Source organism: Penicillium hispanicum, assembly GCF_028827665.1.
Source record: "Penicillium hispanicum strain IBT 35686 chromosome Unknown utg000002l_segment0_segment0, whole genome shotgun sequence".
NCBI classification, from domain to species: Eukaryota; Fungi; Ascomycota; class Eurotiomycetes; order Eurotiales; family Aspergillaceae; genus Penicillium; species Penicillium hispanicum.
The window spans coordinates 1,634,606-1,649,804 of NW_026623194.1; the positions used below are offsets into that span (position 1 = coordinate 1,634,606).

The 15,199-nt window shown below is 53.3% G+C and overlaps 6 protein-coding genes across 6 annotated transcripts; 4 read left to right on the top strand and 2 right to left on the bottom strand.

Moving 5' to 3' along the window:
• Positions 1–2,170: 2,170 nt before the first annotated feature.
• On the top strand, positions 2,171–3,685 carry N7459_002319 (histidine phosphatase family protein; the record flags this gene model as incomplete). Its single annotated transcript, XM_056941504.1, has 3 exons — positions 2,171–2,512; positions 2,573–3,471; positions 3,526–3,685. 3 exons carry the CDS (start codon positions 2,171–2,173, stop codon positions 3,683–3,685), a joined length of 1,401 nt encoding a protein of 466 aa, XP_056803359.1.
• Positions 3,686–4,109: 424 nt separating this feature from the next.
• On the bottom strand, positions 4,110–4,985 carry N7459_002320 (TMEM53 family protein; the record flags this gene model as incomplete). Its single annotated transcript, XM_056941505.1, has 1 exon — positions 4,110–4,985. One exon carries the CDS (start codon positions 4,983–4,985, stop codon positions 4,110–4,112), a length of 876 nt encoding a protein of 291 aa, XP_056803360.1.
• A 721-nt stretch (positions 4,986–5,706) lies between these two features.
• On the bottom strand, positions 5,707–6,221 carry N7459_002321 (uncharacterized protein; the record flags this gene model as incomplete). The annotated part of the gene is made up of 3 exons (XM_056941506.1): positions 5,707–5,802; positions 5,857–6,006; positions 6,060–6,221. The coding sequence occupies 3 exons, from the start codon at positions 6,219–6,221 to the stop codon at positions 5,707–5,709; spliced, it is 408 nt and encodes a 135-aa protein (XP_056803361.1).
• A 272-nt stretch (positions 6,222–6,493) lies between these two features.
• Positions 6,494–6,917, top strand: N7459_002322 (uncharacterized protein; the record flags this gene model as incomplete). Its single annotated transcript, XM_056941507.1, has 2 exons — positions 6,494–6,573; positions 6,650–6,917. 2 exons carry the CDS (start codon positions 6,494–6,496, stop codon positions 6,915–6,917), a joined length of 348 nt encoding a protein of 115 aa, XP_056803362.1.
• Positions 6,918–9,973: 3,056 nt separating this feature from the next.
• On the top strand, positions 9,974–11,765 carry N7459_002323 (cation diffusion facilitator family transporter; the record flags this gene model as incomplete). Its single annotated transcript, XM_056941508.1, has 4 exons — positions 9,974–10,052; positions 10,120–10,166; positions 10,233–10,319; positions 10,389–11,765. The coding sequence occupies 4 exons, from the start codon at positions 9,974–9,976 to the stop codon at positions 11,763–11,765; spliced, it is 1,590 nt and encodes a 529-aa protein (XP_056803363.1).
• Positions 11,766–12,523: 758 nt separating this feature from the next.
• On the top strand, positions 12,524–14,583 carry N7459_002324 (putative manganese ion homeostasis (Fr); the record flags this gene model as incomplete). The annotated part of the gene is made up of 2 exons (XM_056941509.1): positions 12,524–12,847; positions 12,913–14,583. The coding sequence occupies 2 exons, from the start codon at positions 12,524–12,526 to the stop codon at positions 14,581–14,583; spliced, it is 1,995 nt and encodes a 664-aa protein (XP_056803364.1).
• Between the last annotated feature and the right edge of the window lie 616 nt (positions 14,584–15,199).

A 15,199-nucleotide genomic window follows, 5' to 3' on the forward strand; every position in this document is an offset into this window, starting at 1 on the left:
ATATACGGCACCGACGAATTCATTCAAGGTGCAAATCCCTCGTGAGTCCTACCACAATCCAGAGACGACAAGGATATGCTGGCACGGGACAACCCGACGACGAACCGTGAACGAAGACGCCCTGCTCTTAGCTCTCTTCCTTTCTCTCTTGTTTAGAGTGCCCTAAACAAGATGCCCCTTCCTAAATATGAGTGATTTGCCTCTTCTGCTTGCATTGTGAGATTTTAATCAAGGTAAGCTACATTCTGGTCAATGACACGCTAGGAATGGCGCTGCCTTCGGGATTTTGCAGTCTAATAGCCCTCAGGACGTCTTTGTGTGATATCTCGAGCACCCGAATTATGCTGAGTCGCAGAGCTGTCCTCGCTTGAAGTTCGTTTTCTCACACCATCTAGGTCGGTCCAGCCACAGGGCTCTGATCAGGCAGTTCTTTGATTGCTGATTCTGATCACGGACTGACCATTTCAATCTACTCGAACAGACCTCGGCAAACTAGTCCTGGCGAGTCCACTGAACACCAAGCTGAAGCTCATGCATGCGGACGACGACGATTTTACGAGTCAAGTCTTGGAGCTAATAAAGTTCTATAAAAAGAACATTTTCCCCTATCATGTTCCTAACGGATGGACGTACCGGTTCCCGCGCGGTATATATCACTTCGGTCCGTGGGCCTCAGTTCCTCTCTATCTTCTTCCCCCAGTGCACCCAGTTTCTCTACGTTCTGCTCTGGCCAGGATCCTACTCAGATCTCTTCATTCCTTCTGTTTCTCCGTCACCTACAGACTAGCACTGGATGGGTCCAACGACGTTGTCACTTTCCAGATCGCCAAACTTGGCACCGGCTCCAGGGCAGGCGCAAATAGCGGCTAGAAACACCCTGAGCCGGGACTTACAGAATGATCGCCGTCTATGTCACCAAACTTGATGGCCCGGAGCTGGTCCTGGGCAGCGGCCTGATTATATTGCTAAGCAGCATCCCCTATCTATATAAAACTTCAATCTGGGTGCAATGATCATCTCCCAAGAACAGGTACAAACGATCCAGTTGTACCCCTCGGCTGCACCAACTCTCGTACGAACAACCTGACACATGACAAACCAGAATTCTTTCAATCATGGTTATACCATCGACCTAGGCGTATAGTATCATGTGGAAGGTTGGCACCGGAGATAATGCTATCAGGAAATCGTCGAACACAGGATGCCTGAACTGTTTTCTCTCGTATCAGACGGCAGTCAACAGCGCAGTTCACAGCCAGGAACCTTCATATGTGGTCACAGATCAGAAGCCCGAGTTTGCTTCCCGCGAAGATGCTTCCGGTGGCTCCAGATGCGCTGGTTTAGGATCCCAAACGGTCTTCTACGATGCTCCGTGACCAAGTGCCATGTATCGCGCAGGAAATATATGGCCAAGTGCTCGTGATCGACCGCAACCAGGTGATATGGACGTCTCATGGCCCATATCCACTCGGAGAATGTCCTTGTGTTGCGGCTCCAAATATATTTGCAAGGGCAGTGCAGTCATTTATATCGGTGTTACCTGCTAGCCCGGCCGCAGCAGTACGAGGATGCCATGCAGGTACCCCGATGCTAGGAATCGGCCTTGAAATCGGGACATGAAGGACATAGAGAGGCGCATCGGTCAGCTCACGACCGGAGACACTCCTGGAAGGGATTCAGGATGCGCAAGTTCTTGACATTATTGACGTGCTTAGCATGGTACAAGCACTACATTACATCGTATCAGCGTGGAATCGGACACCCTACCTGAGGGGTTGAGGAGGAAGTGCGAAGATATCATGGACATGATCTAGAGCGTACCTGATGGAGAAGGTATAGATGAGCGGCGGGCTCCTGAGGATGGTGCAGGTGAACAGACGGAAGATGACACCAATAGTGAGAGTGAACGGCGTCATTTTCGAAGTGGGCACCTGTTAACTACGCAGTCCACTCAGTTACACATCTCAATATCTTAGAAGCGTTGTTCTCCACGTGTAGTGCAGGCGATGCGACCACTGGCTGCGCCGAGTGGAGTTCGAGTTTGGTTGGCGCGACCGCTTCCCCTGTTGCCGGCTCTGCGCTCGTTCAAGTCGACGTCGCGCGCTTGAAAAGCTGTGCTTGTCAGCGCGCTGAATGACTTCCACTTTCTTCCTCTCACATTCGCTTCATCATGCACGGCTTCGCTGCCAGTCTCGTGCTTGGGGCTGCGGCTCCTGTCTTGGGCCTGACGCCCCTTGATACCTTCTATCCGCCGACGCTGAACCAAACCGCATACATCTCCAATGGCTCTATTGGGACCTACGGTGGCATCTACAGGGCGCGAACCACTGGTCCAACAGAGGGCCGTCCGTATGGGACCTATGATTACTGCTCCATGCCACACCCGCGCATTCAGGAGTATAAGCTGCCCGGGCCAATCGCCAATGGTTCAGTCAAGGGAGGCCTTGTTTACCTCGAGTACCTGCAACGCCATCAGCGGCGCTCACCATACAACATCCTTCCTGGTGGAGAGGTAGGTGACAAGCCCCACTGAGCCCACGTTGGAGAGACTCGGCTGATAATTTTCGACTAGAATCAACCATATGAGTGCGATCCAGTTCGGCCGTATCTCTATGCGGGTCTGAACAGTGAGAGCGGCATTCAACCCATGCCAATGTACGCGCAGACGTACCAGGACCTGACCAATCCCTTCACACCAGGAGTGAATGGGACGTGTCAATACCCGCAGATCACTATTGGGGGGATCCAGGACGGGTACCAGCACGGCAAGGACCTGTGGAAGGTCTACGGCGAAAAGCTCGGCCTCATCCCAGCGAAGCCGAACGATCGCGTCTGGTTTCGATCGAGTAACTCTGCCCTCACTCAGGGCAGCGCTGGTGCCGTTCTTCGCGGCGTCTGGCCCGAGTACGATGGGGCTTTGCCATTGCACCAAATGGTATCCTCGGTCGACACGGTCAACGAAGGGTACTCGTGCAGCGCGGTCGGCTCTACCCTGACCCAGCTGCAATCCACGACCGAGTGGAAGGAGCATCTCACAGTCACCAAAGAGCTTCGCTCACAACTGGGTTCTATGCTGGGCGCCACCTCGAGCTCGTGGCAGAACACCTTTGACCATTTCTCCGACAACTTCCAGGCCCGTCTGTGCAATGGCTATGAACTGCCATGCAGCGTCTCAAACTCCTCTGCGTGCGTGACCACGGCGATGGCCGATGAGGTGTTCCGGGCTGGTGACTGGGAGTGGAACTACTACTGGCGCACCAACCCGTACGTCACCAAGTATATCCAGGTGGTAGAGGGGCTTTTTATTGGCGAGATTCTCGCTCGTCTGGAGGCGGTCCAGAACGGAACTTCGTCCCTCGACTACAGTCACATATTCATTCACGATGGTGACCTAGGCCCAATTCTGGGATCCTTGGGCATCAATGCTCTCCGCTGGCCTGCCATGGGATCTAATATTGCCTTTGAAATCTGGTAGGTTGCCACTGGTCGCCCACGGACCATGCATAGATGACTGATTTCTTGTAGGAAAACCGATGCAAAGCACAACGCCTTCTACGCGCGTGTTCTGTACAGCGGCCAGCCGGTGGAGACTATTCATGGCAAGCTCGATTGGATCAGTCTTCCCGATCTGATCCATATCATGAGGTCGTATGTGCCAGAGGACATTACCTCGCTCTGTGGCTAGATCGGTGACCTATCGTGTCCGCCGGCAAGAACTTGGTACTGCTACGATAATAGTAATGATTGAAATTCCATAGGTGGAACTCCACACATTCCATCTGTATTGATCCTGTTTCCCACTGGCCTTGGAACTAAACTACGTCGCCATGTAGGTGCCCGCGGCCATAGGGCTAACTATTACCATCAGTCAACACATCTGCTACACATTCATGCTCAATCGCACCATACGGACAACCGCAAGGCTACTCATCGGCCGGAAGGGTGGAATTTACAGCTATCAACACATACTGATGATTACTGCGATGCTAGTTTCGGTTCTTTCATGACTTCGTTGATTGGTTCCATGTATGTTCCACCATGTCTTCAGCATAATAATCTACCGTCTAGAGTCTTTGCAGTCTATTCACTCAATTCACAGAACCCCGAATCTAGTGTTCCGTCAGTGCAGCTTTCCACGAGCTCAAGATCCTATTCCAGTACTGCTCCGGATGCATCCTCATATGTCCGACATGCGGTGAGCCATGGAATATTTCCACCTCGGCCGGGTATCCCAAGGCTCGCACCTGGGCCACGTTCGCCTCCAGATCCTCCCACCAGATAATCTCATCCTCCTTGGAGTAGAGATAGAGTCGGCTGGAATTGGGGGAGGTGATGGTGTGATCGTTCAAGACGCGGGTCGCCCAGACGCCGGACGGTTCAGCGCCGCGCACACGTTCCCAGGCCCAATTCGCCCAGAGGAAGGCGTACCAGAGGCCCTGTGTGATGATAAAGGGCCACGGGAAGTGCTTGGAGGTCCCTACCGCCATCGCATGCGACCAGCGACCCACCTGAGAGGCAAAGTCCAGACCGCCAGGCGTCGAGTCGCACACGAGCAGTTTGTGGGGGAACGTCTTGTCCGCGCCGTGTCGTCGCTGGTAGGCCACGACAGTCGCGCCGAGGAAGATCCCGCCGGTGTTGGACATGGCGTGGAGGAGCACGCGCTCCTCGCCGTCGCCGCTGCCGGTGGGCGTGGGGAAGATCAGGTCCACGACGGGCATCATGGCTTGCACGCGGGACTCGAGCGGTTGGTTGGAGGCCTGGAAGGTGCCGGACAGAACCGCGATGATCCTGGCCGACGGGAAAAGCTCATGGAAGCCGTCGGCATACTTGGAGACGTGCTTCGGCATCCCGTCGCCCCAGCCGAAAATCACAACGGAGGTGGGCTCGTCGGCCGGAGACGGTTTGGTCTTCTCGTGGCCATCGCGAAGGTAGACGCGATCAGATACCGCGGTGAAGCCGGGGAATGGCCGCGGTTGTGGAGCCATGGATGCCACGAGAGGGTGGAGCAGCGAGTTCAGGATAGCCAGGAGGCCCAGCTGAGAACAGAAATGGGCCGGACGCTTCTGTGCATGCCGCTAGCTATAAATCCGGCCATCGCGAAAAAGAGAAAATCCGAGCTGACAGTCCGCGGCGCTAAGCAGCCCGATAAGGCAGTTCATCCGGGGTAGCAACTGTGCATTTGTTGGGAACAACCCGACGATTTGCATTGTGGGTCGTTGGGAAGATTGCTGGCGCGGCAGCGTCTGATAGGCTCACGAACCTCGGCATCTCATCAGGCCCACCGATGCCTGTAGATTCAATGCTTGTGCTCGCTCAGTGTGATCATTCCATTGATAAATCAGGCCAAGTACGTTTTCACTGTGGCCTCCCTGGCGAATGCAGCTGCATAAATCTTGAGTGATTACCGAGGTAATTTCACACTACCTAGGGATCTATCGAGCAATTATTGGATTAACCTATAGGTTCTCCTTCAATGCCCTGTCTAGTATATACGGATGCGAGGAACCAGGCTTCCTGCGAACACGTCAAAGTTGGAGATCCCCTGGCTAGCAATCCATACCAACCCCGGTCAGAATTCAGCATCAAGCCGACCTGGCAAGAATCGCAACCTGCAGATGGAAAGATGGTCAAGGTGTTTTTTTGGTATGGGATGATTTGTGCGTATAGAAGCCATCCCTGACCAAGAGCTACGGTCACAGGTCACAACTAGAGCTTGCTTCCCTTCCTGCCAATCCCGGCAATACATTCAATTTCGACATCTGTTCCCATGGGCAACTCTTTGACGCAAACACAAGTCCGTGCCTATACCGATCGGTCAGCTTTCCCATGCAGTGGGTTCGTCTTATCAGTAAATACCGGCATCGGCTTCTCAAAAACAGTTGCGTAGACCTCGTTGACCGCGGCGAAGTCCGACATACTGGTGAGGTAAATATTGCACTTGACGACGTTCTCAAGACTGGTTCCACCTGCCTCCAAGACGGACCGTAGGTTGGAGAAGATTTGCCGCTGCAGTTTTGTCTTAGCCATGTTTGAATGCCGACGAGAAAGGATCAGTCTACCGTGCGATCCTGGATAGAGCCCTGGACAAGTGCTCCGGTATCTGGTCTGCTGCCAATTTGACCGGAACAAAAGAGGAAATCACCCATGAGGATAGCTTGAGAAAGAAAGGGTGGAGGGGCCGGAGCATTCCGCGACAAGACGGCAGACTTCGGGGTCGACATTGCGAAATTGTTCGATCCTGGTTTGCAATTAATCAACGACGAGGTACGGCCGTGTGGAAATAGTCACAGCAGAAGTCTAAAGGGATGAGGGGAAATGTCAAGAGCCCTGCTATCTCAAGCATGACTAACACAATCATGACGCCGGTGAGTGGTCTGCTCTGCAAGTGGGTCCTGGCTAGTCCTGCGAAGCGGCTATGGCAGTGTGGTGATAGTCGAAAACCTGAAAGGAAGCGAGTGGAAACGTCCCTTATCATTATGACGACGAGAAAGTGATGTTCCTCTCGGAGCTGTTCAATTACACCGACAAGATGGTCGTCGATGGTGTGACGGCCCCTCTTGCGAACTTTTCCTGGTAAGTTTATCGAGCATCTACAGCGAAACTCCCAATTCCCAGAGACTTCATATTCTCATGTCTCTTTCCTTTCTAGGCCTGGCGAGGCAGCTTCTGTCCTTGTGAATGGAAAGAACTACCCTGCGCGTGAAGCAAACGAAACCTTAACGTCCACGCCATACGCGAAACCAGATTACTCGGTTCAAGGACCCTGCGAACCAGAGATCATTAAAGTCAAGCTTGATCAGACCTACCGCATGCGCGTAGTTGGCGGAGTCGCTCTTAGCCCTCTAGTGTTTGGATTCGAGGACCACGACAATCTCACAATCATAGCTGCTGATAGCCGCTATACCGAACCAGCTTAAACAGATATCATTCAAATCGGGTCTGGACAACGATATGAATTTGTCCTCCATACCAAGACAGCAGACGGAATTACGAAAGTTGGCAACAAAGGTGCTAGGAAGGACGCGCCGGGAGCCGACTCAGGACGACCTTGTCTTGGAGCTTCGATAAGATGGTGGATATACAAGTGATGGCGTCACCCGGATAGTATGGATCATTTTGCTCTTCTTGCCAATATTGTAGCTTGTCTCCATAGTCTCTGGCTGCGACTTCGAAGATACGCTCCTCGTCTCCACCCAGACCACTCCAAGGCTCCTCGTCAATTCTCAACTATCCTTGAGACAATCATCCCAGACTGGACGAGGGCAATATATCTGCCGACAGTCGTACTTTTGGTAGTATCAATTGGGTACGTCTCCAGAAACGTCGGTCCTAGTGGCTCAAAGAAAACCGGTCAGACTGGAGATACCCTATGTCGCTGGCGTCGATCTGGGTTGCGTGAATTTCGAGGGAGTGTAGTTTACTGGTAGACAAAATATGCCGAGTAATCCCACGAGCCAAGTGGGTTTGTAGGCTTGCTAATGGTTCCTTTCCAGCTTTGGGGTTTATCCTGATAAACAGTCTGGTTGGAGATCAGTATGGGTGAGACCGTTGTGAGATAAATAGTTTGTTCAAGGGCGTTGGGAAGTAAATATGTTTCTTGACCGATCTCAAACCAGCGACTACTAGGATGCTATTTTGCTACCGCGTTTTAAGTTGACAAAATATAGATGCGATACGCCTACTATAGCAGGGAGCATAGAGAAAATGATCAAGCTAAGCGAGACAGTCAATGGGGTGATAGGTACCTGGACATTTCTGACATAAATTGCTTCGGTTAGTAATTTAACATACTTCTTTTCTCTTTCAACGCAACCACCGTGTCTGACCTGTGAGTATTTCTCCCCAAATATATGATGCTCCCGCTAATATTGACTCAGCGCTGCACATAGCGAGCGCCATGCTGGCGAGTGCAGAACCTTCTGCACCAACTACGGCCGCGGAGGCGCTTTTGCCCGGCCCCTCGCCGCCAACCGCACCGGCGTAGGCCGTCACCCCTGCGAGCACTAATCCGCCGGCTGTTGAAGGGAGTCATCTATTGCTTCCTCCGCCTGTCGCCCGACGATGTCCTTGTCCTCTCTAGGTGAACGCGATGAAGCGGGGGCGGGGTGATTGAACCTGGTGTGTCCCAAGGAATCTTTGCGTCAGGTACTCACAAAACTTCCTTCAAATCCCTATAGGCACGAGGGTCAATTCAGATAGGGGATAGACTTAGACTGGATACCCAAACTGGACAAGCAGTCGGCTTATATGCTGCTACGCTATAATACAGAGGGATCTGGATATGTCAAGGCAGAAGAGAAGTGGAGGCGAGGGGGGGCAAGTACAGGTGTGTTTGCTGTAGACATGGCAGGCACAACCCTGGAAAGGTACTACATATCTCTGTGCTCTGCTATATGTTGCTTCTTTGATGGCTTAATGGCTTGATGGCTCAAGCTGTCACTCCTCAGCAGCCTCCGATCCAGCCGACATGATACATTATGGTATCCCAATCAACCCTGGCTACTGGCACTGTGCCCATTGACACTGCACATCGCAGACCCTCTTCCACACTTGAAATGCCATAGCAGACATAGTTTCTGTCGGCACGAGGGCTTGCCGCAGTCCAAGGCGGGGAGATTTTCCAGCAAGACAGACCGTGCCCGCCATGAAGGATGGCTGTGGCAGGGATTTCTCTCAGGTGGACAATATAAGGGACCATGGACAACAGGTTCATCGATGGAGCAGGAGACGGTGATGAGTTATCGCTAGACTTATGTGAGTGAATACTCTCTTGTCGTCTTTTTGGAGTTGTGGCAACATGTACAAATAGGCAGGATGAAGAGACACATATTTACCTCGGTGGATACCCGAGAATATTCACCTGCTGGTTCAGGTTCTCTTCTTCCTGGGCAGTGGCCGCGTTTTTGTCAGGCTTGACTGAAGAGGAACTGTGTTGGTTGACCTCACAGCCATGAATAAATATAGTGTCTTTTATAAAGCAACTGCCATGGGCAGGATAATTTGAGCTCGCTAATGATGAATAGCGAGCCTGCTGGAGGCACTGAAAAATATCGTCGCATCACCAGTCGCGTCCTGCGAACTCGGCGTGCCAAGATCGGTGGGCGTGGGTCTTCACCATAGCTTGCGGGCCAAAGCGAATCTGTTACGCTCGCGATTGATCGCGTACATTCTAGCGCAGTGGATTTAGTCATTTGCTGCTAGCGGTGCAGAGAGATTTGAAATTCTTTGTCTTGGAGGACCAACTACAGTGTCCAAGAGTGACCGAGTGCTGAAAATGCTTGGATATTGCTTCTCCACGAGTCATTGAACGGGAGATATGAAAAAGAACTCGGATGCAACCTAGGACGCCACAAGAATCAGGGATGTTGTGGAACAAACCAGGACATGTCGGGTCGATGCGAGGCTGCATGTCTCGGCTAACGGTTTCAAAGAGACTTAGAGGTGGAGAGAGGCGTATGAATCGCCAGCGAGTAGGCCTGGACTCGATTGGCTGGTGTACAGGGCTGGGCCGATCAGTGCTTAGTGGGGTGAGCAGGTGCATACAATGGAAGATCGCCTGGTTGGCATACCTGGGGATGGAAGTTGCTGACAGGATGTTCATGGGCTGCAGCAAAGAGTGAAAGAGCCAAAGAAAGAGAAAAGAAAAACAGTCAAGAGCGAAAAGAGAAACCGAAGTCGAAGTTGTGTAGAAGCAAGAGGACAAGCACAACGCCACTCCGGACCCGATCGGAGTCGATTCCGCCTGGCCGTTGTGGTTCGACTCCACTGGCGTCACGCTGCTTCGGCTTCGCTTCTCCACCTGCGACGCTATTGCTTGCGTCGCAAAATTTCCCCTCTCACCTCTCGCCTCTCGCCTCTTCTCATCCTCTCCCCTCGACGGTGACTTTGTAACAACCTCAGCTGTCATCCCTTGTTTCTCACTTGCGGAGACCTGAGCGACTGAGCGCACCGCACACGAGCCGCCACCGTCGCCATGGGGCTCTCCAAGACCAACAGGATTATCATCCTGCTGGTCATCGACACCGCGTTCTTCCTCCTAGAATTGATCACAGGTTGGCCTCTCGATTGCCAATGACCAAACGTACTGGATTGTACTGACGATCGTGCCCAAACCTCCAGGTTATGCCGTCCATTCACTTGCCTTGGTCGCCGACTCCTTTCATATGGTACGTGCCCTGTGTCACGCAAGCGCTCAACGTCTTCCTTCGACTGTAGTCTGATGAATACCTCAGCTCAATGATGTCCTATCGTTATGTGTGGGATTGTGGGCTGTCAAGGTCGCCAATCAAGGCACCAGCTCCAAGATGTACACCTATGGCGTGAGTGACCCGATTGATGACGGACTGTTGATGCGAATACGATCTGACAATGAATTGGGACGGATATAGTGGCAGCGAGCGGAAACTCTCGGTGCGCTGGTCAATGGCGTGTTCCTGGTCGCCCTTTGTATGTCGATCTTCCTAGAGGCGATTCAGCGATTGGTGGAACCCCAGGAAGTACAAAACCCCAAGTTGGTGTGTATTGTCGGCTGCTTTGGGCTTCTGTCCAACATCCTGGGTCTCGTCCTATTCCACGATCACTCGCACGGCCATGGCCATAACCATGGTGCCGGAGCGGAGGACCACGACGATATAGAGGCCGGTTATCACGACCACGAGCACAGCCACGCGGCTGCCGAGGACGAGCATCTCATTGGCAATGGGCACCCCGGCAGCCCCGAGCAGCAGGCCCTTCCTCACGCCGCCACTGATATAGCATCCCCTCGTCGCAACCGCGGTGGCGATGCCCAGAGCCGCGGCTCAAGGAGATACAGCACTTCGACGGGACGAGGCTTTGGGAGCGTGGAGGATAATATCTATGCCCACCCGGCAACTATGCGACAGGACATCATTGCGGCGAGTCGTGACTCGTACGATGAGCCATCCTCAGACTCAGATGCACGCGAGGACGAAACCCCTACAGAGCGTTCGGGCCTTCTACGCAACCGTGATCGTGCCTTTAATTACACCGATGAGAACGGTGGCCCCTTCAAAGCTCCGCCCCATCAGCACCACGATGAGGATGTTCATAAAGGACACAATCATGCCCAGCCCAAGCCGAAGGGCCAAAAGGCCGGCCACGGCCACGACCTTAACATGCGGGGTGTCTTCCTGCATGTCATGGGCGACGCTCTGGGCAATATTGGCGTGATTGTATCTGCTCTGATCATCTGGTTGACCCACTACGACTGGCGATTTTACGTGGACCCTGGCATCTCTCTCGTGATCACAGTGATAATATTGGCCTCTGCCATTCCCCTGTGCAAAGCTGCCTCTCGCATCCTACTGCAGGCCGTGCCTCCCGGCATGAGCATTGATCACATCAAGGAGGATATTGAAGGACTGCGCGGCGTCATTGGATCCCACCACCTTCACGTGTGGCAGCTGAATGACACCAAGCTCGTGGCCTCAATTCACATCCAGGTCGACACCGAGATCAAGGGCGAGGGTTCTGAACGATACATGCGGCTCGCCCGCCAGGTTCGACGGTGTCTCCACGCCTACGGCATCCACTCGTCCACCATCCAGCCCGAGTTTGCCCCCGAAAGTGACACGGAAGATGGTCACGGCCCCGCCCAGCCCTCATCTTCTCGAGCCACCACGGATGATACCAATGCTAGCAGTGGCGCCACTAGTGTGCGCGACGGCGATGCAGAGGCTTGCCTTCTAGAATGTGATGACAACTGCGGCCGCGGCGACCAGTGTTGCCCCAAAAAGTCGACTTGATTTGTTAATGCGCTCGCTCCCTGCACCCTAATATGTTACACGGCGGTTCCTTGTTATTCTCTTATCCTATCCATAAGTGTTCCTGCATATGCCCATGTATTCTCTCTCTTCGTCCATTTTGACGTGGACTACGGTCACTCCCATTTTATCACCGGTCTGGATTTCAATTAAATGGATCCCTAGAAGCGATGTTGATTCACGATGGAAGAGCTGTCTTGAAGCTAACCTTGGCATGGCACTCGATCTCTCTTTTCCTGGCGTCCGACTCAGTCTGTTATCCGACTATTCATCGTGCCCTATTTTTATCTATTCTGACTAGTCCCGATCCGGCAGATTGATGTGCCGACTGGAAATAGCGCTCGCTCGCGTAGAGTCGGATCTTGGTAGTCTTTCTGGCCGTTATCATTGTATTATCGCACGGTACTACTGTAATCATGAAATTGGGCATTTTCAGCCTCGGGTCTCACGTTGATCAACGTCTCCATTTGGACTCTGCCATCCACCACGTGACCCATCTGGCCGATGATCGACACGTCGCCGAATGCCCGCGGCGCCCCTTGATCCAAAGACTGCAACCACCATGAACTAAGAATTGGGATTTCTCTTCTCGACATTTTTCCTTTTATATACACTCCTCCATCTTTTTATTCGGTTCTACGGAGCATGCAGCGTCGTTCCTTTTGTTGATTGTCACCACCGTCTCGACCGGGGTCGAGCCAAAACTATCTCACCCCAGGTAGCTAACGGGCGAGCCAACCATGAGCTACGCCTATCCACGCAGCACGGGCGCTTCTTCCCTTCCTTTGTTTACATCCGGCGCTTCTTCACAATCGACGAGCTTGGCCAATCGCGCGTGGGATGGGCTACCGGGTCCTGCACAACAACTTCTCGCGGAGGGCATCGCCGCGGCGAGGCCACAGGGTAGACGTGATATTCCGAGCTTTGCGAAACTGGTGTTGAAACGCATATTCACGGTCGTTAATGCTGTCATTCTACTGTGGGTGTTTACGCTTCGATGGGGGGAGCGGACTGTTTTCCAAGAAAGCATAGATGCCTGTGTTTGGGAGAGCTGGGAGCGATGGGTATGTCTACTATAATCTTTTTGCGCTCGCGTTGGATGGAAATACGGGACAATTGCTCACTTCAGCCTTCTTTCCAGCCTCAAGGTGCTACGCCGCATCATGTCGCCTTCGTCGCTGACCCACAACTCGTTGATCCCCACACTTACCCCGGTCGACCGTGGCCCCTCTCGACCCTAACGGTCCAATATACAGATCAATATCTCCGACGATCGTTTGCTTCTATACAAGAGAATTTGTTGCCGGACTCGGTTTTATTTCTCGGTGACCTTTTCGACGGCGGTAGGGAGTGGGCTACCACCACCACGACCAGTCCCGAGGAGCGCTACAAGCATATTAAAGATCCTTTCTGGAAGAAGGAATATGCTCGGTTCATGAACATCTTTCTGGACCCATGGCTTCAGCGGAATAATGCCGGGATTGATGGCCGAGGACGCAAGCTTCTTGCCAGCCTGCCGGGCAATCATGACTTGGGATTTGGCAACGGCATCCAGGAGCCGGTTCGTGATCGCTTCCACAGCTACTTCGGTGATAGCAACCGGGTAGATGTCATTGGCAACCACACCTTTGTCTCTGTGGACACTGTCTCCCTTAGTGCGATGGACCAGCCTGACCCTGTGACTGGCAGCTCCAGTAGCAGCGCCCGCAACGGGGAGCTTCTTCCCCGGCCGATCTGGAAAGATGCGGGAGATTTCCTGGCGAAGATGCCAGAATCCAAGGCAAAGGCTGAAACGGACGAGCTTAGGATGCTACAAGGCAAGTCCGAAGACATCAAGTTCCAGTATCGCGTTGTCGATGCACTCGAGAATGCCGTCCATGATATCCCCTCGCCTCAGCCTGCTAGATTTCCTACGATTCTTCTCACGCATGTTCCACTGTATCGAAAGGCCGCCACCCCCTGCGGCCCTCTTCGAGAACGCTACCCACCGTCTTCCAACGGGGACCTGGAAGAAGACGAGCCGAACTCGCTCAAGATTGCCGGTGGATACCAGTATCAAAATGTGCTCACACAAACTATCTCAGCGGAGGTGGTTTCCAAAGCAGGTCCGAATGTCGTTCAGGTCTACTCCGGCGATGACCACGACTACTGCGAGGTTTCCCATCGCGAGTTCAACGGCTCTCCCAAAGAGATCACCGTCAAGAGTCTTTCATGGGCAATGGGTGTCCGACGCCCTGGCTTTGTACTGACCAGTCTGTGGAATCCGATTGATCCAGAAACCGGCGCGTCTCTTCAGACCGGATCACCACCGACGATTCAAAACCACCTCTGCCTCCTTCCCGATCAGCTCGGTATCTTCATTCACTACGGATCCATCCTTGCTCTAAGCGCGGCCATTCTCTTTGTCCATGCCCTGTACCATGTCCTCTTTGCTCTAGAGCCAGCCTCCAATGGCGCGGTTCTTCCTCTCTCTGAACGCCGTGCCTACCCTCCACGTCACCAGTACCAAACCTCCGGTACGTCCAGCTCCACCTTATCATCTTCCCACGGTCTCGCCAGCCGCGGTGGAATCACCGCCTCTTCCCGCTACCCTGGCGCCAAAAATGCCCACCACGCTCATTGGGGTCTAGATCAAGAGGATATCTCGACCAACGCGAAGGACAAGGGTGTCTATCGGCCAGCTCGGGCCACCAGCCCCCGCCCCAAAGCCCTGCTCGTCCTCGCAGTCATGTTTCAGTCGATGAAGACCGTCGCCGCGGTGGTGTTGCCCGTGTATTTCTTTTTGATCTGGCGCTGGTAGCTGGTAATGTGCGGTTCAGCGCGTATAGTGTATAGACATACTTGATAGACATGCATTTTGGGTCTGCCAATGACATCCGCCCAGCATTCGACCTGGTCACCATGACTGGACGATGACGAGATGGGCGCACTCCTTTCGTCTCACCGAGCAATTCCAATGCAATCTCCACGCAACCCCGGACTCCATCCTGCAACCATCCGCCGCACTGACTGCGGGGAGACTGGAATCTATACTCAGCCCCAATTCCATCAGTCCCCCAGACTCTTGATCTTTCCAGGATTCCCCGAGCCCGGGCAAATCTCGGGACCCCGTCGGGTTGGCCGTCCAATCCGCGACACGGGAAAATCCCGCAGTTGGTGTTTAGGCTTTAGCCAAGCCCTGCGGACGCGGCCGGGGTTGCACTTTTACTGACAATACGAGAGTCAAAAGTGTCGAAGTGGCTACGTCGGCCTGTTCTGTGTGATAGACATGTCACGATGCTTGTCTCATCCATGGAAGATGTGGTCTACATGAGTCTGCACGCAGGGTCGCAATCAGTGGCACAGTAGATACAGCCAGGTGCAATACCAAGTCGGCCCTGCATCGCAGTGGATACGCCAGTCCAACCGCCACAACT